This window comes from Corapipo altera, unplaced genomic scaffold (genome assembly GCF_003945725.1).
Source record: "Corapipo altera isolate COAL_440 unplaced genomic scaffold, ASM394572v1 71, whole genome shotgun sequence".
In the NCBI taxonomy this organism is placed as follows: domain Eukaryota; kingdom Metazoa; phylum Chordata; class Aves; order Passeriformes; family Pipridae; genus Corapipo; species Corapipo altera.
The window spans coordinates 88,502-109,572 of record NW_020884916.1 but is presented as its reverse complement, the minus strand read 5'-3'; the positions used below and the strand labels follow the sequence as shown (position 1 = coordinate 109,572).

General features: G+C 54.3%; 1 protein-coding gene across 2 annotated transcripts in view; it reads left to right on the top strand.

Annotated features, from left to right (window-relative positions):
• The window catches only part of BCL9L (BCL9 like), a 34,018-nt gene that overhangs the window by 7,701 nt on the left and 5,246 nt on the right, over positions 1 to 21,071 (top strand). Inside the window, exons 2-7 of one of the 2 annotated variants that reach the window (XM_027655579.1) lie at positions 12,620 to 12,983; positions 14,630 to 14,752; positions 15,917 to 16,127; positions 16,881 to 16,965; positions 17,353 to 19,729; positions 20,258 to 20,422. In XM_027655579.1, coding sequence (XP_027511380.1) covers positions 12,620 to 12,983; positions 14,630 to 14,752; positions 15,917 to 16,127; positions 16,881 to 16,965; positions 17,353 to 19,729; positions 20,258 to 20,422 — 3,325 coding nt within the window. Of the gene's footprint in view, positions 1 to 12,619; positions 12,984 to 14,629; positions 14,753 to 15,916; positions 16,128 to 16,880; positions 16,966 to 17,352; positions 19,730 to 20,161; positions 20,423 to 21,071 lie in introns of both variants that reach the window. The other variant, XM_027655578.1, reaches the window with a different exon arrangement.

The window sequence follows — 21,071 nt, the reverse complement described above, 5'->3', positions numbered from 1 at the left end:
TCATGGAGCTGAGTACCAGCGATGGGGGAGAGTGATCTGGGGGCAAGGGAGAAAGCCCTCAGGTGGGACAGACAGAAGACTGACAGAGTGGCTATCTGAGAGTTGCAGGGAAGAAGGCACCACCTCTGAAAGCATGAACTGGGGTGCAAACCTGGGGAACTGTGTGAGTGTGCTCAAGCTGCTTGTCAGCCCAGCTCTGGCAAAATTAGGGAGCAGTGGCATTTCCGAGTGAGTGTGAGGCACTGGGAGACTGGATAAAAAAGAAATGGAGATGGGTACTGCTGGCAGAGTTGGTACTGCCAGATCAGGGAACTGTGCTGGCCTGTGTTTGTACTCCTGAAAATGGGAAGATTGAATCATAGAATCATAGAATCAGCCGGGTTAGAAGGGACCTCTGAGATCAACAAGTCCAACACCACTGTGGTTACTAGACCATGGCACTAAGTGCCACATTCAGTCTCATCTTAAAAACCTCCAGGGACAGAGAATCCACCACTTCCCTGGGCAGCCCATTCCAATGCCAGATTACCCCCTCTGTAAAGAATTTCTTCCTAATATCTAATCTAAACCTCCCCTGGCAGAGCTTAAGACCATGCCTTCTTGTCTTACTGATAGGTGCCTGGGAGAAGAGACCAACCCCCACCTGGCTACAACCTCCTGTCAGGGAGTTGTAGAGGGTGATGAGGTCTCCCCTGAGCCTCCTCTTCTCCAGGCTGAACAACCCCAGCTCCCTCAGCCTCTCCTCATAGGACTTGTGCTCGAGTCCCTTCCCCAGCCTCGTTGCTCTCCTCTGGACCTGCTCCAGCCCCTCAATGTCCTTCCTGAGCTGAGGGCCCAGAACTGGACACAGCACTCAAGGTGTGGCCTCACCAGTGCTGAATACAGGGGAAGAATCACTTCCCTGGACCTGTTGGCCACACTGTTCCTGATACAGGCCAGGATGCCATTGGCCTTCTTGGCCACCTGGGCACACTGCTGGCTCATGTTCAGCTTCCTGTCAATCCAAACTCCCAGGTCCCTTCCTGCCTGGCTGCTCTCCAGCCACTCTGTCCCCAGCCCGTAGGGGGTTGTTGTGGCCAAAGTGCAGGACCCAGCACTTGGCCTTGTTGAACCTCATCTCGTTGGAATCAGCCCAACTCTCCAGCCTGTCCAGGTCCCTCTGCAGAGCCCTCCTGCCTTCTAGCTGATCGACACTCCCCCCCAACTTGGTGTCATCTGCAAATTTGCTGATGGGTCTAGTTGTGAGATGGGGGAAGCAGCTGCACCATTGAGTGGAAAAGGACACATCTCCCTCCCAGATAGGGAGTGGATCCCGTGGCATTTGAGCTGTGGTGGTTGTGCACAGTGGCACGCACAGCATGCACCTGGGCTGTACCTTTCCTCTGTCAGGACTTAGACTAATCCAGATGTTTGGAGCCACACTCTGCCTGCCGGCTTGTGCCCAGCATGGGGGTCCCAGAGAGGCAGTGCTGAGCACTACAGAGCTGTTTCCCAGTTGTCTTTGCACTGCTGTGCACCTGTGGACCAGCCAGAGCTGCTTGTGATGTTGGAGGTGGCTCATAAGTCAGGCTGTTCGGCCAGAGTCAGGTTCTTGGCCAAGCATTTCACGCAGATGCTCAGTGTATGTCTCAATGAGCCAAGTTTGTTGTTGTGTACCCTGATCCCATGCCCGAGGGGGCACGAGGCTCTGCTGGAAAGTCTGGGAGCATGACAGAGTGCTGGCCTTGCCTCAGTGTGGGACTTTCCCGTGGTGCTGCCACTTCGCCAGGGATCAAGTCTGTGCCTTGAGGGTGTGAATTCAGAGGATCCCCAAGTTTTCTTTACATTGATGTGCTGGGCCTGGGAGATGCACATCTGTAGAGAGTGGAAGTATGTTGGAGCTGCTTGCTTCCTTGCTTATTCCCACACTTTCAGACTTGGAAAACAGTCACTGTTGTTGTGCCCCTCTCCCCCCCCAAGCTGTGCTCTCACTGCTCACCTGTGTGTCATGTGGAGGAGTTCTCGAGTTTCCCAGAAGCTCTTGGTCACAGGTCAGCACTTGCATTGAAATGTGACTTTGGGGTGAGAAAAACCTAGTTTCTGCTGCTGCAGCCCCCTCAGCACATCCTGAAAGCACAGCTGATCCTGCTGGAGACCCAGGTGCGGTGCTGGCAGTGCTGGCAGCGCTCAGCAGCCGGCTCACAGTCTGGTCTGCTGCATGCTGGTGTCAGCTGGCAGCTTAGTGCTGGTGGCTGTCTGACTGCATTTTGTACCCAGACAAATTGGTAGGAATGAGGTTGCTCTCAGCAGGGCCACCGGGCACGCTGGCGTGGTGTTCCTGTGGCTGGGCTGGTCCTGTGTTCTTCCAGGGCCCACAGGAAAGGCCAGGAGCCACCACTCTCCTCCTACCTGAGGAGGCAGAGAGAGAGCCTGGCAGTAACTACGAACCCAGTTGGGCAACTGCCAGTCCTGGGATCTGCCCACACTTGCCTGGCCTCCCACAATGGCCCCATTGTTCCTGAGAGGGCAAGGAGGAGGCTGCCTGCGGCTCCCTGGGCATCGTTAACCCTCTGCCTGCCAGGAGCAGGCTGTAGTGCAGGCATACATTACAGAATCACAGAATATTTGGAGTTGGAAGGGATCATCAAGTCCAGCTCTTAAATGAATAACACCAACGCAGCCTTGGTGTTATTAGCACCGTGTTCTAACCAACTGAGCTCGTCTCAGGTCTTTGGGGCAGGAGGTCCCATGGGCAGGTGGAGGAGGTCCCTCTTCTCTTGAGTGCAAGGAGGGGAGCTGCAGGGGAGCACCAGCCTGTCTCTGCCAGCTGCCTCCAAACCTGCCGCTTGCTGCTGTTTTGAGGACAGCCAGCATGCGCCTGTGGTGAAGGCGTACACCTGAGAGGCAGGGCCCTGCTGAGCCTTGATTTCCTCTGAGAAGGCATAGGGAGGCTCTCTGCCTTCTTCCAGGCTTCTTTCTGCTGTGACCTTGCCTTGGGAACAGCCCTCGTTCCAGCACGGTTGGTCGTCGGTGGCTGGGTTGCTCTTGCCCTGATGCGCATGTCAGAGCAGGACATGTCTTTAGGAATGGAATATTTGGGGTGTTGGGGGGCTAATTCCAATGGCTGAGGTATCTGTGTGGAAGCTGTTTAAAGCAATTCCAGGCTGATCAAAGTGCCTTCTTCCTTCCTGTCCCGTAACGTGATCTCAGGCAAAGGAGCAGCAAAGGAGCTGCTCGGGGTCTGCTGTGGCTTCTGGTTCCTGTGGTGGAGACACAGCCTTGGAGGGCACAGACATGCCTCCCTGCAGGTGCAGGCTTGGAGCCAGAGCGCAGTGTCCATGTGCCAAAGAGGACAACAAGTACCCTGTTGCTGGCCAAAGGAGCTGGACACCCATGTCCTGCTCTGCTTGCCAGCTCTGCACTGCCTGTCTTTTGATAGCAGTGATGCTTCTCCACAGCTTTCTGGTGTGTGTGCTTCCCTGTCAGCTCCCTCAGCACCCCTGCTCTGTCACAGACTTCCTCTCCAGAATCTGTGGGATGATGGAGAGGAAAAGCTGTTTGGCCAGCATGCCAAGACTCTGTATGGGAAACTTTCTAGATGTTGGTGTTCAGGTATATTGACCCTGGCATGTCTCATGCCAGCTCAGAGACTGGAGAATGGCTTGGTAATCCAGACAGCCAAGGACTTAGAAACCTAATAGACACTGTGTGAAAGTCACCAATTAGTTCTTCTGGACATCCTGACACCAAATTGCTTATATCATAACCTAAACAGCTACCCTGCTTCCAAAAGATCTGTTATCTCCTCTTCTCCCACTCAGTAGCCTTGGCACTCTTCTCCTGTCATTTGTATCCTGGTCTCTTGTTGATGCAATAACTTTTCAATAGGTTCAGTTTCTTAAATAAAAGTATAACTGGAGTTGACTGAGGAGGGCCAAGGGCTGAGTTGGAAGCACTTGTGATTGTACCCAGCGATGTTACCTAGTGCAAACAATGCTTCAGAGCTTGATCTGGCCGAGTCTGGGCACCTGGGCTCTGGCCGCAAGGACCACTGCAAACCCCAAAGCTTCCTGAGAGCCTCAGAAGCCCTTGCCTACTTGGCCAGTTGTAATTTAACAAGACCTGTCTCTCCTGGTGGGTCAGAAGGGCTCTCTGTGAGCAGCCCCAGGACAGGCTGCCTTTGGGCCCTCTCCCCATCTGTGGGTGTACATCTGCTGCTACACAGGAGGCTTGTTGCCTGACCCAGAGGGCTGCAGTTAGTGAAACGGGATGATTTCTGTCTCTTTCTGCCTGTTTCCCGTTGGGTGGTTGGAGGCCTGGGTCAGGGTTAGCACATTGTGTCTCTGGAGGAGCTCGATGTGCTGTGGGAGTGTTTGTGGAAGGGCAGAGTAGCCCCTGGGACTCGGAGGTCTGTGGGGAAGGCTGTGCTTCTTTGCACCCCTCAAGTGGCAGAAGCTGGGGAATTTCAGCTTTAGGTGCAGTGGAGGCTTCTGGGGGTGAAGGTGAAGTGTGGGGAGGGGGTAGAGCACTGCTCTCTTGGGGTGCACAGTGGGGCAACCTCTCTCCAGATCAGTGCTAGCCCAGACTGATGGTAAAGCCAGATGGGGAGCAGTGGCTCCCCTCTCCTCAAGGTCTCTCCCTTCCTTTCTAGCCCAGCACTGGAGTCCCAGTACTGCCCACAGGCAGCTGCCACCACTCAGCAGCAAGATCTCTGCTGCCCGTGCCAATCCACTCTGCACCGGGGAAGGTGAAAGGTTTCCCAGGGTGGAATTTCCTGTGAGGCAGTTGCACAGCCGCTTCCCCTCTGACCTTACACCCCATGTGCCTTAGTCACGATGGCATGCAAATACGAGGCAACGGAGTGGGGGCTGGAGGGAGCTGCTGGGAAAAGGAAGTGACCTAAGCTGGGGTTTAAATATAGAGCCCAGGCTCTGCTGCTGCCGGGCTTGGTATTTATAATCCTGGAGGAGTGCTCGGCAGTTCTCTGCATCTCTTCTGCAGTCTGGGCTGGCAGAGGGCAGTGTGGGGGGCAAGATGTTGTGGCAACCAGCCTTGCCTCCTCCTCTTCCCCACATTTCTCTGTCAGCTCCCTCTCCCCAGGTGTGCTGGGGTACATACGTGTGTGTGCTCAGTTGCACAGATGTGGTGCTGCAATCCAGGCAGTTTGCAGGTCTACAGGTGCTCCAACCTCTTCTTTTTGTGCAGGTGTGTCCTTTGTATGTTGCATTTAGTGCCAGGACTGGGTGGAGGAAAGGAGTCCAACTCTTCTCCAACTCTCTGTCATGAGCCTCCTCAAAGGCAAACCAGGTTGTTGCACTGCTGGCATGCTGGCATGCACCATGTGGTGCAGCTGGGGTACATGGTGCTGAGAGGTGGTAGGGATGTCCCTTCCACAAGGGTTTCCTGCTGGGACCTTGTCTGCAAAGACTGTGCCCTTCTTCAGGCTGGAAGGTCACCTGAGCTTGCTCAAAGGAGAGCTAGTGTTTTGTGGAAGTTTTCTGCAAGGTAGTATGGGATGCCTAGCCCTCTCTTTCAGTGTGCAACAGACACCTCTGTGCTGCCTTTATCTGAGAAAGTGGAGTAAGTGTCTGCTGCAGGCACATGGTGCGTGGCTCTGCTCCCCAGCAGAACCCTCTGCACTCTGCGGAGGCCCCCGTGTGAGGGCTGGGGTGCCAAGGAAGCCTAGGGTCCAAGGGTGCCTCTGTGCTGGTGGGAGGTGCAGCAAGTTGGCCCGTGCTCAGCCCTGGCCAGGCTGTGCATCCCTGGGTGACAATGACACCTAGTGGCCTCAGGCCCAGAGGTGGGGCACCGAGTGTGACACCCCAGAAAATCTCCTGGTGCTCCTGGGCAGCCGGCATGAAGCTGGAACAGCCATGGGCAGCAGACCCTGGGGTGCTCAGGAACCCTTGCGTCTCTGGCTTGTAGACAGTGAGCAGGGAAGGGACCCAGTGTGATGGCCCTGCTGACAATGGCTAGTCTGTCACAGAGCCCTGCAGAGAGACTTTCTGCTAAAAATAATAGCAGAAACTGTTGGGTTAAAGCTTGGAAACTCCTTGTGAAGCTCTGGCATTGCTGAGTTCCAGTCCTGCACACTGCTTGCATCTCATGAACTTCTTTTACTGTTGCCAAAGGATCCTAAAGCAGTTACTGAATCCTAGATGCAACTGAAAGACTGTCCTGATAGGCTCAGCCGCATCAGCCATTTACCTGACACGTGTGACCCTCAGCAAGACATGTCTCCCTTGTGATTCTTTTGGGAAATTTGTGGTTTCAAGGTCTCAGCTGTGAGCCTTGCTGCTCAGGAGAGCTGGTGTAGCAGAGAGCAGTGTGAGGCACAGCTCACCAGCAAGGCTTTTTAGCACTACTCATCCAATCCCAGTAGCTTTAGTACACACAGTGGGAATGGCGTGAGGAGGTCTCTTCATTCCATGCAGCAACTGCCCAAGGAGGTCTGTGCTGTGGCCTTGTGTTGCAGCCTGTGGTGATATCTGCCAGAAGGGTTTTCACAGGGAAACTGCTCCCTTCATGTACAGATGATCTTGTCTTTGTGAATCCCAGCACAGCTGAAGGCTGTGTGGGGGTGTCCAGCTGTCACAGCAGCCCATGTTCCTGACCAGATTTCACATACTGCAGGATGAGATCCTGCCTTGGAGGAAACTGAAGCTTCCTGAGCAGCAGCAGTACCTTTGGAAGAGACTTCTGGCTTTGCTCCCTGACCTACTAGATGCTGTTCCCCAGCCGCAGGCTGCCAAGCTGCAGTGTGCAGGTGGCTGTGCTGCCCCGCGTGTGGGCACCTGCAGCTTCCTGCATGTCCCGTGCTGACCTGTCCCCAGCAAGTCCCATGAGCCGGTGTATGAAATAATTCCTCGTTATCATCTCAGTAGAGCCACGTGCGACTGTCGAGTAATGTCTGGCACATGCAGGGTTTCTGTAGGGAGTGTGCCAGTTGGATTGGGAAGCTAGAAAGATCTGCAAATGTGGTGTTAGACCTGGAGACTCCCTGAGCACAGGACAGGAAGCCAGGCTCTGGCTGGGGCTGCAGTAAGGAGGGGAGGAGTGGGAGAAGCTGTTGAACTGGGGATAAGGAAGGGCTAGCAAAAGATCTTCTAACACCGATGGCCTAAAGCTATGACAGGAGGAATGTAGTAGGGTGCCGGACAGAAAGCAAATGGCATTCCCAATTCACCTCACTGTCTCTGAGCCTCAGCTTCCACCTGTGTTACATGGGATGTCTGTCCCTAGGCGGTAGGGAACGTGAATCTGAGGTTTTGTCCTACTAAAGACCTTTGAGACTTGTGGCCAAGCAGCCCCACAGAAATGCATCATTCCTGAGACAGCTCCAAATGGCAGGAGATCAGCAGGGCCTGCCAAAATGACTCTGAAAACTGCTAGGATTCAACAGAACATTAGATTCTCTCTGCAGGTCTTTTAGAACCCTCCCATACACCTGGCAAGGGTACCACCTTATCTGCTATTTAAAATGGCGTGAGAAGGATCCAAGAAATGAACAGAAGTGAGAATGGGCTTCTCCAGGCTATCAGTCCGATGTATAAGAGCAACACAATTCCATGACATTTTGAAAACATGTTGGCAGAGCCTTGCCCAGTGGAACTCCCTGCCTTCCAATGTCTCTAAGTCCAGCTGGCCAAAGCAAAGGTCAAATGAGAACGCCTTTAGCAGTAGCAGCCTGCTTTAAGGCTGTTCTCATTGGGGATGAACACGCTCAGGCTGTTCTGTACCAGGCTCCAGGAGACGATCCTGCAGTCATTGGTCACTAAACAGTGTGAGATCTTGGAGCTGTGCTGGTTGGGCTTGAGTGGGTTTCAGGCTCATCTGGCTGTTCAAGCCCATTGCTGCCTCTTGGCTGGAGCTGGCTGGCTGACAGCAGTGCTGTTTTGCTACTGGTTTTGAGGGTTTTGTTTCTCACTGGAACAGACTCAAAACCTCTTGAATGGTCTTGCGAAAAGGATTGTTTTGGAACAACCATTTTTGCATGAAAAAGGTCAAGTTTCTGATTCTGGTCTTCTCTCAAAATCGGAAATGATCCAAGGGTCTCAGACTTCAGAAATCTTGCTTCTAGAAAGTTTGTGGTAGTCTTCCCCTCCACGAAATACGCTGATTTTACTGACATAGTATGGTTTTCTTTTTAAGGTGTTCAACCCTTCTGTTCTTAACCCTGGGAGGACTGGTGTGGGTCTTGTGCCCACTATCTCATCCAGACTTGGAGTGAGTTGTATTTCAGGAGGGGTCAGTGGGTCTTAGGGGTCTCTCCTGGTGTTCTCTGCCTAATACCTTTCTTCAAGAAGCTCTTGAGCTTGCTTAGGACCCCTCATTGCCAAAGGTCAGGTATTCAACATGAGTTTGTGGTGGTGTCCACAGGAGGTTTTGGATTGGGCTTGTCCAGGATTGCAGCTTGTGGTTGGAGGATTTTTGTGGTTGTTTATCAGCATGTGTGATGTGCTTAGAGGGTGTTTGCAGTGGCAACCAGGTCTTGTTACTTCCTGGACGGGCTGACGGAGAGGAGTTGGGCAACTTTCTGTGCATTGCATCACCTTGTCATGACCTGTCTTGTATGTCGGGCGTTGGTGAGCCGGGCACATTGGGTTGTTGGGCACACACAGCTCAGGAGGCTGGGGTTCTGGTGTCTGCCCTGTATGCATAACCTGGTAGTCATCTGGGTTTCACAAGAGCTCTTCCCAGCATCCAATAGGAGGGAGGTGTGGTGAAGAGCCTTCCTTTTTGACTCCATTTTCCTGGCTTCCTCCTTCACCCTTTCTTCCAAGAGGGATAGCACAGCAGCAGTGCCAGCCAGCTCCCAGCTGTGGAAGCTGCAGGGCTGGCAGCAGGCTCAGGCTCTGCATTCTTTGCGGCAGTGTTGGGAATCTGTGTTATCAGAGGGAGCAGGAGCATGATTCACCAGAAAGTCCTCTGGGGAGGCAGTGGGGTTTCAGGTTTCTTGAACTATCAGCTAGCAATTCCCGGACTGTGAATATGTCAGCTCAGTCTCTCCTGCCTGGAGCTTCTTCCTGCTCTCCCTCTGCTGCTGTTCAGACCGTACTGAAGGAGGCTTAGTGAAAGCAGTTTTTGTTGTTTTGGTTCGAGGTTTCTTGTCTGCTAAGGTCTCAGTCTTTGATTTAAAGCTGTGGCTTTTCAGATGTACCAGGCGCAAACACTCTCTGCATTTAGATGTAGCCCTTCATTCAACAGATACTTATTGTGCCTTGTAAGCCTCCCTCCCTGCATGAGGTAGGCTGGGTTATCTCCCTGTGTAATGATGGGGGAATCAAGGCACCCAGAAACAAGACATCTTGCTCAGGGTCACGAGTGGAATTGGTGGCAGCCGGGAGCAGAACCCGAGAGTCTCAGCTCCTTGCTTTAACCACTGGGAATTAAGTTTGCTATTGTCTTTAAAACTACTGGGCTGGAGTGGGTGTGTTGTTAAACTGCAGAGGAAGACAGATTTCTGTGCAATCTTCTTTTCGTCATGTTCTTTTCAAGATGTTTTGGATTGTTTGTCTCCTGGTGTCAGTGCATCTACTTTCTAAGTAATTATCTTCTGTGGCCCAGATGTGTGGCATGCCTGCTGAAATCTAGTTTAAATCTAGTGTGGAAGGGGTGTGTGGAAGGAGCTTACAGCAATCGAGATGCCTATCGTCATGCTGCAGTCAGACATATGAGAGGCTGGGGTGGATCCCCACTATGCATCTGCAACAGATCCAACTGTTGCTACTCCCAAAAGCAGAGCAGAATCCGCAGGCAGCTGCTTCTGGCATTTGTCCCACTAGGAATTGTGAGAAGAGTGTGGTCCCTTTGAGTGGAGACTAGAAGAGAAGGGCTTTCCAAGGTTTAGCCAGGGCCCTCTGTCAGCCTAGGGTGGCTTTTCATCCTGCCTCAGGCAAGATTTTGAATGTCTTCCCTGGAGCACCACGCTAGTCCAAAATGAAGGAAGAAGATAAATGTCCCAAAACTGTAATGTTCTGGAGGGACCTCCCAGCCAGTGAGGCTCATCCATGCTGCAGGCAGCACCTGAAGGTTTCATCCTGGTGGCTGCCAGGTCCTCCGTGATCGAGATGTGTGTTCTCTGCAGTGTCATTTGAGAACCAGAGGGACAGGGGGTGTATCTCTGGACTCTGCAGGCCTGGGCTTTGCAGGGCCCTGGGCTTCTTTCTCTCTGCTCATGCTATGCTGTACTAGGGTTGTGCTGCAGTGCTGCTGAGCACTCGCATTTTCGGTGAAGCACTTTGGGATCTGTTTCAAACACGATATTGTACCCGTGCAGATTTGCCATAGGCAGATCTGGATCTCCCAGCCTACCATCGAAACAAGAGCACTTCCTCAGCGGGTTTAGTGGCACCGTTGAGTCAGTGGGTTTGTGACCCTCGGGACTGTGGTGCAGCGTGTTGCAGGGATTGCGAGTGCGGCACGGGGGGGGGGGGGCTCTGGGCCACCAGTAGCGGGAGTTTGCTGCAGGGCTTGCTTTCTGGAATGCTGTCTGGCAGCAGCCTCTTCCAGCGGGGCTGAAGGCTCCCTGCGGCTGGCCAGCCAGTGGCTGCGGGCAGCGTGTGTGCTTAACGCTGCAGCTTGTGCCATATGGACCTTCTCCTCCTCCCCGCTTGCCCTCTCCATGTCTCCTTCTCTCCTCGGCTCCCCTCCCCCTGTGAGCGGTTTGACAGAGCAATTGGGCAGGCACTGGGACGGCAGCTCTGACATAAATCTCTCCTGGTGTGGAATGAGGGGTATAAATATCCAGAGAGTGATGTGATCTTTCCAGCTGCTATTAATAGGTCCCTAGAGAACAAGAGCGAGCAAGCGAGACTGGCTGACACTTAAAGGGCTAGCAACTCCCTTATGTGCTGTGAAAATTAATCAGTGCTGTGGCTCACCATCTTCCTCCAGGCTAGAGCAGAGCCCTTGTCGAGGTGCGTGGGGAGGAGGCGGAGGAAAAGGAGGAGGGAGTGACTCGCTAGTTAGGAAGTGGTGATAGGCCAAGCTGTGCACGAAGGATCCCACTAACTAAGGAGGAATGCCTGGGCGGGCTGTGCCTCAGCGCTGTTTGCTGTTTGCGCAACGTGCCAGCAGCCCCCGGCTCAGCTCGCAGGGAGGCAGGTGCTGAGAAGACCCTTTTTCAGGCAGAGAACTTGCTGGTGGTGGATGGCAAGCTGCAGCCTGCACCTTGTGGCAATTGCAGCCTTTCAGGGATTACGAGTTTGCCAAGTGTGCTTCCCTCTTTGCTTGCATTGCAAGGGTGCGGTGGTTTGCCCTGGCAGAGTGAGCACTTGGCTTTTGCTGATGGTGTCTCCAGGCTTGCCTTTGGCAAGCCAGGAGCAGCGTGCTGAGCTCTCGCGGTGCTATTTAGAGATGTGGGGTTTGGTCCGGAGCCGGTGCTTCCTGTCCCTGGGTGGCAGAAGAAATCTGTGCGCAGCATCTGGCCTGCGTGGTCCAGATGGGAGGAGCAGACCCTGGGCCCAGTAACACCTTTTCCTGTGTGCTGGGAAATTTCTCTGCCTGTGCACAGGAAAGGTTCTTGAGTGCATTGTGGGGGTGTCATGCAAAGCATATAGCGGATGTGAGCAAACAGAGAGCAATACCTCAGCTTCCATGAACACGTGGTTTACTCTCCCTCCCTCCTACTTCCCAGGAAGTAAAAAAGACTGTGATAGGGTTAGGATTAGGGTGCAGTTACCAGGGTTGTGTGTTAAACCAAGGGTTGGTAGTGGCCTTCCAGAATACATGATGTGATATGGAGCCACATCCCAGTCATCTCTAATGCCTGTGCAGAGCTCCAAGGGGAATATTCCTAGTGCAAGCCCAAGAGACTCTGCCAAGGCAGCTAGATCCTGCAAGGAGGGCTGTTGCAGCACTGCTTATCTGCATGCATGTCCCCCAGCCCAGAAGCCTCCGTGCTCTGCCCTAACCTCCTCTGCCAGGCTCTGCTTCAGCCTGCAGGGCTATTCAGGAAGCTGGTCTGGGTCTGGAGCAGGAGAGCCTCACCCTGCTATCCCGGCAGGCCTGTGGCACATTGCATCATCCTGCTGGGCTGGAAGTTCCCGCTGAAGTGGACGTTCCATCACCCAGGGCCTTGGAGAAGGAGCTGGAATGGTCCCTCAGGCCCCTGGGAGAGGCAGGGAATGAGTGCCTGCACACTCTGGCTCTGCCCTTGCCTTGCAGCCCACTGCCACCTTCTCAGTTGCCTTAACCTCCTTCGTCCCCGGCTCCATCCCAGTTTCCTTTTTATAGGCTTGTGTCAAGACCATTTTCTGTCTGCTCTGTTGTGTCCTTTGTGTTTTACAAGGCAGAGGAAATTTATTTAGCAACAGAAGGGGTCTGTGAAACCAGTAGGGTACTAGATTTCTGTTCAGGGTCACAAAGTTGTCTGAGCTCTGGGAACATGTGCAAGTCTGCCATGCCTGATGGGAGTTTACAGCTAGTCAGCATGTCACTAACTGTGGAGCAGGATCCATTGCTCAAAGGGGCCAGTGCTCATTCCTGACATGAGAAGCTCTGGGTTGTGCCTTGCCATGGGCTTTGTCTGGCCCTGCAACCAAGCAGCAGCCCCAGGGCCCTGATCCTGGGCTGTGCCCCCAGCAGCTGCACCCGTGTGAGGGGCACCGTGGTGACTCGCTGCCCTTTTCTCTTGCAGGTTTCTGACCGAAGGGCCTGGGAGCTCCCTCCACTGGTGCTTTGGGAAGCTTTAGCCAAGCCAATGCACCCTGACAACAAACTGCCCAGCCATGGCAAGGCAGGCAGCAGCGGTGCCCTGGCCCAGCACCACAATGTGAGCCAAGCACCCACGTGTAACCTGGGCTCGAAGGGTGTGGGGGCAGGCAGCCATGGCAGTAAGGCCACTCAGATCTCCCCTGGCAACTCTGGACTGAAAAACAGCCAGAACACTGTCCCAAACTTCAGCTCCTTGAAGGGCAAGGTGAAACGGGAGCGAAGCATCTCAGTGGACTCTGGAGAACAGCGAGAAGTCAGCACCCCATCACAGGACACAGAATCAAAAGGTAACACTCTCCTAAACCTTTCCTCAGCATGTCGGCTCCTCAGTCGCTCCAGGCATCCTGGCAGGACTTGGGATGGGAACATCTTGAGTTTCTGTGCTCTCTTCTGTCCATGTCCTGGCTACCTGTGCGACTTTGCATCACTGCTTGTCACATTTACAGTTTTGGGACCAGAGTAGCTGAGCATTCATTATCTTTGCATTTCACTCCCTAAACTCTTTATTACACCCAGAATCTTGGACTGATTTTCATGGGCTATTGAGGCCAGCTAAGCAACAGTGTGGTTCACTGCCCCTGCTTTGCAATGTGCAGACTTTCAACTTGAGACTGAGTTGAGTTGTTTTCTGTCTCCTTGCTGTTGGCAGAGAGCTGCCTTTGTGGTGTTCTTGTAGCTGCCCAACAACTCGGTCATGGTTAGCAAGGAGGTGCTGTGAGGGTCACTGTCTGAACAGTTCTGTGGTTTTGTCAGCGATGGATGACTCTTGTGTTACAGCATGTGGCTTCTGGAAAAGGGCTGAGTCAGTGCTTCTAAACCCTTTGGCTTTCCTGTCCTTGCCAGCCTTCCCCATAGCCTCTTGCATTCCACCAAGCTCTGTGCTCAATGGCTCCATGGGACGCTTGAGCATCTCATGGGGGGTGGGAGGAGAAATCTCAGTGGTGCCCTTGGTTCCAACGGAGACTCAAACCCAGTCCCCAGATGCAGAGCTGCTGTTATGGCTTGTGTCCCTAAGCATTTGCTTTCACAGCCAGACTGGCTGTGTTGCCTGACTGTGTTAGCCTGACTGGCTTAGGCCAGAGCCATGCCTTGGTAGAACAAGTAGACAGTACCTGGGGTTGCAGGGGTAAGTGTACACCACTGATCAAAAGCATTTGTAGCTTTATCCAAGAACTGTCTTGTAGCCCACACCTCCACAAGAAAATTATTTAAATGGCTTGGTCAGAAATGCTCGAATGTCCTATGTTCGTAATGCACTGATAGATCATGTGAATATGGCCTGGAAACCACTAGATGATGTAAAAAAAGGAGGGTAAAAAATGTTATATTAGTTAAAGCACGGGACTGGAAGTTATCCATCCTGTGTCTGGTTGCTGTCCCCGAGTCCCTCAGTGCCTTTAAGGCAAGCCACTTCCTCTCTGAGCTGCATCAGTCCCATCTGAGAAATGGAGGGAGCACATGAGTTTACAGAGGGCATGAAGGCCCCTGCCCAATTGATATCAGCAAAGGGCAGAGTCTGTCTCTTGTTCCTACAAAGGATGCCAACGCACTATTCCATTCTATATTCAGGTTTTGATTGCTAAATCACAGACCCTTTAAATTTATGGTTAATGCTCAAAGTTGTCCTATTTCGAACAGCAGGTGGACACGTCCTGTGTTCGCAGACTCCTTTCAGGCAGTAAGAAATACACCTCATTCTGAAACTCTGGCTCTCACACTGGAGTCCCACTAGATCTGGCTGCAAAGACAAGAAGCCCAGACTGAGCAGATGCTTCAGGTTCTTAAGCAGCGCTGGGCAGATGTTGGTGTAAGGCTTCTTGCCCAGTGCATCCCTGTTGGGTCAGCGCTGCCAGCATGCAGCTGGGCAGGACCCCAGTCTTCCCAGTCCCTGCCGGGTCTCCTCAGCACCTCTGATGGCTCTGTCACTTTGCAGGTGAGGTGGCTCCCCGTAGCAAGCGACGGTGCGTGCTGGAAAGGAAACAGCCATACAGCGGCGATGAATGGTGCTCTGGGCCAGACAGCGAGGAAGACGACAAGCCCATCAGCAATGCACACAGTGAGTGACTGCCTCCTTACCAGCTCACAAGCTTGAATAAAGCTAGATCCTTCCTGCAGCTCAGCAGGGCTGGTGACACTGGCACCTTTTGGCCTGTGTGTGCTCACTTAGCCGGGTGTGTGGTGAGGGGGGGGCCATTGCAGTTGGTGCTCGTTGCGCTGTGAGAATTTTTTTTTTTGCCATGTAGTGAGATGTGGGGCCTCACTTTGTGAAGCATCTTTGTGAAGATGCTACTGAGATGCTGGAGGAAAAGGCGTTGAGGTTGAATGTCCCTGCTGTATGTTGCTCTGGCCACACTATCAGCAGAATTGCCATCTTGAAAGTGTGCCCAACTTAACTCTGGTTGGGCATGCCCACCCTGGTCAGAGTGGCAGCCAGACTGTGACACTCATTGCCCTTGTTGCAGCAGCTAAGTCTGTGCCAGGCCATCTACCTGGCTCTCCACAGATATGTTGTAAAGGCAACTGAGTCTGAAGAGGCTCTTGGGGTCTTGACAGTGGTTCAGGCGGGGCTGAGCTGGCCAAGGTGTGTGCTGCTTTGGGCAATGAACTGTAGGTGTCTCCTGTTTTCCAGAAGCATGGATGTTCTTTGATATTTTGTATCTACTATTCAGTTTACTTTCTTCTGTGGGGCCCCAGGAGATGCCCATGTCCTCTGATGGAGAACATGAATGTGTAGGAAAGCCAGGAGAGCTGCCAGCGCACTGTCACCATCCTCTCCATAATGTTCCCTTGTGCTTCTCAGCACACTCCACAGCCCGTGTGGGAAGGGATAGTTCCACTTCCCTTGTCAGAGCCTGCTCCCAGGTCTGCGTGGCAGGAGTGGGCCACGGTGGGGCTGCCCGGGGGCAGGGGCTGGAAGTGTCCCCGCACCAGGTTCCCCAGCGACGTCTCCTGTGTAGATGCTGCAGTGGCAGGCTCTGGCTGCAGGAGCGGCTGCGGTGGGGAGAGGCAGCTGGAGGGGAGCAGGGAGCCAGTTGCGTTGAGGGGCGAAGAGAGAGGAAGGCAGGGCATGCCCCTGGTAATTGCAATGCTTATTAATATTAATTGCGGGTCTCCTGCGATAGCGGCTGGCGATGGACGGGCACCCCGCGCCGCGCGGGCCGGGGCCGCCCTCTGCCGGCGGCTCGTCCCGGCGCTCCCGTGCTCTCCTCTGCTCCCGCAGGCTGTAATGTAGCAGATCCTGCGATGTCCACGGCCCCACAGCTTGGCCCAGGGTCCAACCCGCTGCCGAACCTGAGCGAGAGCAGCACTTCCGGCGTGCCCCATGGTGCTGCCCCCGGCTTGCGGTCAGAGGCTGTGGGAGGCGGAGGCGGCGGAGCAGGGAAGCAGCCGTCACAGTTCGTTTACGTCTTTACAACGCACCTTGCTAACACGTAAGCAGTAAACTCCGTCCATCCCGGCAGGCCTTGTCACACCTGTCCGCTGCACACGGCAGTGGAGTGCAGAAGAGCTGGAGAGACCTGTGTCTCTCTGGTTGCACAGAGTGGGAACTCCCTGGGGTTCGTGAGGTTTACTGGCAGCCACCACGGGTGGGCAAACTTGGACTTAGATGCCCGCTTCCTCCTGGCGATGCCTGGCGCTGCACTCTGCTGTAGAGCACATCTAGTCAGCATCCAACGAATGATTCACCCAAAGCAGTGCAGGCTGCTGGGCTGATTCAGAAGTATCTGAGGGGTGGGTGTCTCTGGGAGTGTCATGTAACCCTTGGGTATTCTTCACACAATTCCTCCCTTCTGTCCTGCATTGTCTCAGCCACAGGGTCACAGCAGTTTAGTTAGTTTAGTCTGTTTAGCTTAGTCTGTTTAGTTTTAGAGCTCTGCTGTACCACAGGTCTGGTGCGGAAGATCCCAGAGTGTCTGGGTGACAGCCACCTTAGGGCAGTAGGCAGAAGGCAAAGCCTGTCACAGGACATGGGAAGAGGGAAACTCCAGGGCAAGTGATCGTCAGTTGGAGATCCTCAGGGGACATGTGCAGGACAGGTGGGAAGGCTCTGAGAACAGTCACTCTTCTCAGTGACCTCCAGAGATTTCCCTCTTTCTGGAGGACTGAAGAGCAGAGGTGGCAGCTGGGGATGGGTAGGATGGGGCACAGTACCTGTTCTCAAGCGATTTGTGCTCTCTCCCCAGAGCTGCAGAAGCTGTCCTGCAGGGCCGAGCTGACTCCATTCTGGCCTACCATCAGCAGAATGTCCCGCGGGCAAAACTAGACCAGGTATACCAGCTATGAACCAAATGCTCCAGTTGGCATGCGCTGCCAACTGGTACCCTTCCCCAGCCCCCGGCTCATTTGTGAAAGAAGGGGTTGCCAGAATGCCCTTTCAGTGGCGTGGGATGTTTTGCTGCGGAAACTCTTTGGCACAACCCTTGCTGTTGTCATCTGTGAAAAGTTTGGGATGGGGCATGGCCTGTGGCTCCACAGCCATGCCCACAGCTTGTGCATTCCCAGGGCGTGTAGTAGGGCCTATATCTTTCCTGTAAGGAATGAAGATGAACTGCCATGAGGCAACTTTTCGGGACAGAGAGGTCTCCTGCAGGGTGCAGGGAAGAATACCTCTCTAGGGTTTTTACTTCTCAAGTTTCTTCCCCTTTTCTCTGCTAGGCACCTGCTCCTAAAGTGCTGGGGGTTGCTGAGCCACTTCCGATTAACCCTCCTGCTGCCAACACTCCACAGTCCCAGCCACCAGCCCCTCAAGCAAGTCAGCCACAGCCGCAGCCTCCCCCACCGCAACCTCCACCCCCCACACCTCAGACCATCAGTCAAACACCTTTGCCTGCACCTCAGGAAGGGACAAGTGAAGATGTCCGGAGAGATCTGACTCCCAGCTCTTTGGGGAACAACAGCAGCAGCAACCAGCCTGGAAACAACCACCCAAATACACCCACCGCGTCTGCCAGCGCCGTGCAGCCTGGGCAAGTGGAATCCTCTGCCACCCCCAGCTCTAGCCTTCTCGGAGAGGGTCCGGGTCCAGGGATGCCAGGGCAGGCAGGCCTGGGCCCCAGGAACGCCATGAACTCGGAAGGGCTCTCAAAGGAGCAGCTGGAGCACCGAGAGCGCTCTCTGCAGACCTTGCGGGACATTGAGCGTTTGCTGCTGCGCAGTGGGGAGGCCGAGCCCTTCCTCAAGTCCAGCCAAAATGTGGGTGAGGGTGGCACTGCCCCTCAGCCGCAGGCTACCCCTGCCCAGCCCCCTGCACCCTCTGCCAGCATGAAGAAGTATGAAGAGCCTCTGCAGTCCATGATATCCCAGACTCAGAGCCTTGGTGGGCCCAGCCTAGAACACGAGGTGCCACACCACCCCGGAGCTGACATGGGGCAGCAGATGAACATGATGATGCAGCGGCTGAACCAGGACAGCCTGACACCGGAGCAAGTGGCCTGGAGGAAGCTGCAGGAAGAGTACTATGAGGAAAAGCGACGGAAGGAGGAGCAGATCAGCATCCACGGCCGGCCCATGCAGGAGATCATGATCCCACAGTCGATGGGGAGCATGATGATGCGTGGGCCCCCACCACCCTACCATAGCAAGCCTGGGGAGCCGTGGCCACCGGGGATGGGCAGCCAGCTGCGGGGACCCATAGATGTGCAGGACCCTATGCAGCTGCGGGGAGGGCCACCCTTTCCTGGGCCACGGTTTCCTGGGAATCAAATGCAGAGAGTCTCTGGCTTTGGAGGGATGCAGAACATGCCCTTGGATGCTCTTGGGCCCATGAATGCCATGCAGAGACCAGTCAGGCCTGGCATGGGATGGAGCGATGATATGTCTCCTATGGGAGGCCCCGGCAACTTTCCGCAGGGCACCCTGCCCTACCCATCAGGGCAAGGGGACCCAGAAAGGTTTATGAATCCCCGTGCCAGGGAGGAGATTCTACGGCATCAACTCATGGAAAAACGCCCAGTGGCAATGCAGAGGCCCATGGGAATATCCAGCAACTCCATGAGCCAGAGCATGGAAATGGAGAGGATGATGCAGGCTCACAGGCAGATGGATCCATCCATGTTTGCTGGCCAGATAACGGGGGAGAGCCTGAGCAGTGCCCCAATGGGAATGGATTTTGCAGGCACTCGGGGGATGCTGAGCCCCCCTATGAGTCAATCAGGCCTTCGGGACATGGATGCACCCGTGGGCCCTGGCAACCTCAACATGAACATGAATGTCAACATGAACATGAACATGAACCTCAATGTCCAGATGACCCCACAGCAGCAGATGATGATGTCGCAGAAGATGAGGGGCCCCGAGATGATGGCCCACCAGGGCATGAGCCCTGAGGAGCTGGCCAGGGCGAGGGCTCAGAATGGCAGTGGTAGTGCAATGCTAACAGGGCCCCAGAAAATGATGATTCCCTCCCAGTTCCCCAACCAAGGGCAGCAAGGCTTCTCAAGCGGGCAAGGACCTTATCCCAACATGCCCCAGGAGATGGGCAGTGCGTCGGACATATTCAACCCTGAGCAGGGCACCATGCCCGTTGGGAGCATCAGTGGCACCACCAGGCTCAGCCACATCCCTCTGCCTCCAGCTTCCAATCCCACTCCCACACCAGGGGGAAACCTAGCCAACATGCACCCAGCACCTTCCCGAGGGCTTGGCCGCCGGCCCTCTGACCTCACCATCAACATCAGCCAGATGAATTCCCCCAGCATGGGCCACCTCAAGTCTCCCACCCTTAGCCAGGTGCACTCGCCGCTGGTCACCTCCCCGTCTGCCAACCTCAAGTCCCCACAGACACCCTCACAGATGGTCAGCATGCCACCTTCAAACCAGTCAGGGCCCCTCAAGTCCCCCCAGGTGATGAGCTCCTCTCTCAATGTGCGGTCTCCAACCGGCTCACCAAGCCGCCTGAAGTCCCCTTCTATGGCTGTTCCTTCCCCTGGTTGGGTGCCATCTCCCAAAGCCACCATGCCCAGCCCAGGAGTCAACCAGAGCAAGCAGACTCTCAGCATGAACTCATCTGCCTCCATGGGAGCACTGGATCAGGGTATGCCGGGTGTCTTGCATGCGAGTGCATGTCTGTGCTTGGCGAGTGTGCGGACAGTGTTTCTCTCCAGCCTGTGAGCTCTCGCAGGAGCAAGAAGAAACAGAGATGCCTGTGTGTGGCATCTCATGGAGCAAGTTTATTTCCCAGGAGTCCAAACGGGGCCTTTTCAGGTAGATGAGAGGGTGGGCAGAGCAGCATTTACTGCTTACACTCTGTGATAAGGCAGCAAAAGCTGTGTCTGTGCTGGGCAGTCAGGAGCAGGTTGAAGTGGAAGTCTGTCACGGCTCTGGAGCAGGGTCTCTGCATACTGGGCTGGGCCAGCTCTGTGTTTTGCAAACTCCTTTGGTCACTGCCATTGGAAGGAGGGGACAGGGTTGCTCTCTGATAGTAGGTGTGTGGACAGTACTAAGCTGGTCTCTCTCTTGCTTGCAGGTTCTCTCCCTTCTGGGCCTCGGAGCAGCTCTTCCGCGCCAGCCAGTAACACCTCTAGCACCATAAATCCCAACATGCCTTTTACTTCCTCTCCAGATCCATCCCCCTCTCAGAACCCACTCTCACTGATGATGTCCCAGATGTCCAAGTATGCCATGCCCAGCTCCACACCACTTTACCACAATGCCATCAAAACCATCGCCACCTCTGACGACGAGCTGCTGCCGGACAGGCCTATGCTCGCTCCTGGAAGTATGTCAGGTACGTACTACTGGAGCTGGGCTTGCAAGAGGTCACGCCGTCTCATGGCTGCCAGTGAGCCTGAGGCAGCAGGTGGAAGAGGCATTAGAAACTTTCTTCTCCCCCTGCCCGCCATGTCAAATAGCTTAAATTCACCCTCATTGGTAATAGTTTGTACATTTCTTTGCCCTGTGCTGAGGCTGCCCATCAGCTTTTGGCTTGGTGGGTTTGCTCTCTGGAAGTACATGAGCGAGTCTGGCTTGAGACATCCTTCTTCCGTGAGCTCTGGAATTTTTTAGACCTACCTTTACCTCATGCAGAGGCATTGGCCCTGAATTTTCATGGCTCCTGGAGTTTTCTCAGGCTCAGGACTTGCAGACAGAGGTCTGCTGCTTAGAGCCCTTGTGTTTCCGTGTAACAGGACAGGCATGCTCCGAACAGGGCTTGGGAGTCTGGTGTTTTGAGTGCAGCCCAAGTGCCTGCATGAGGCAACCTGTGTTGTAGGTAGCATAGCTGTGATTTCAGTAGGCCAGATACGCTTCACTAGCTGGTGGCACTGGTGAGGACAGCTAGGCAAATGAGTGTTTTTTGTCACTTGGTGACCAGCCCAAAGGGGAATTCCAGTGTGCTTTACCACTTGATTTAGGGGTTTAAAACTGTCTGATAAATA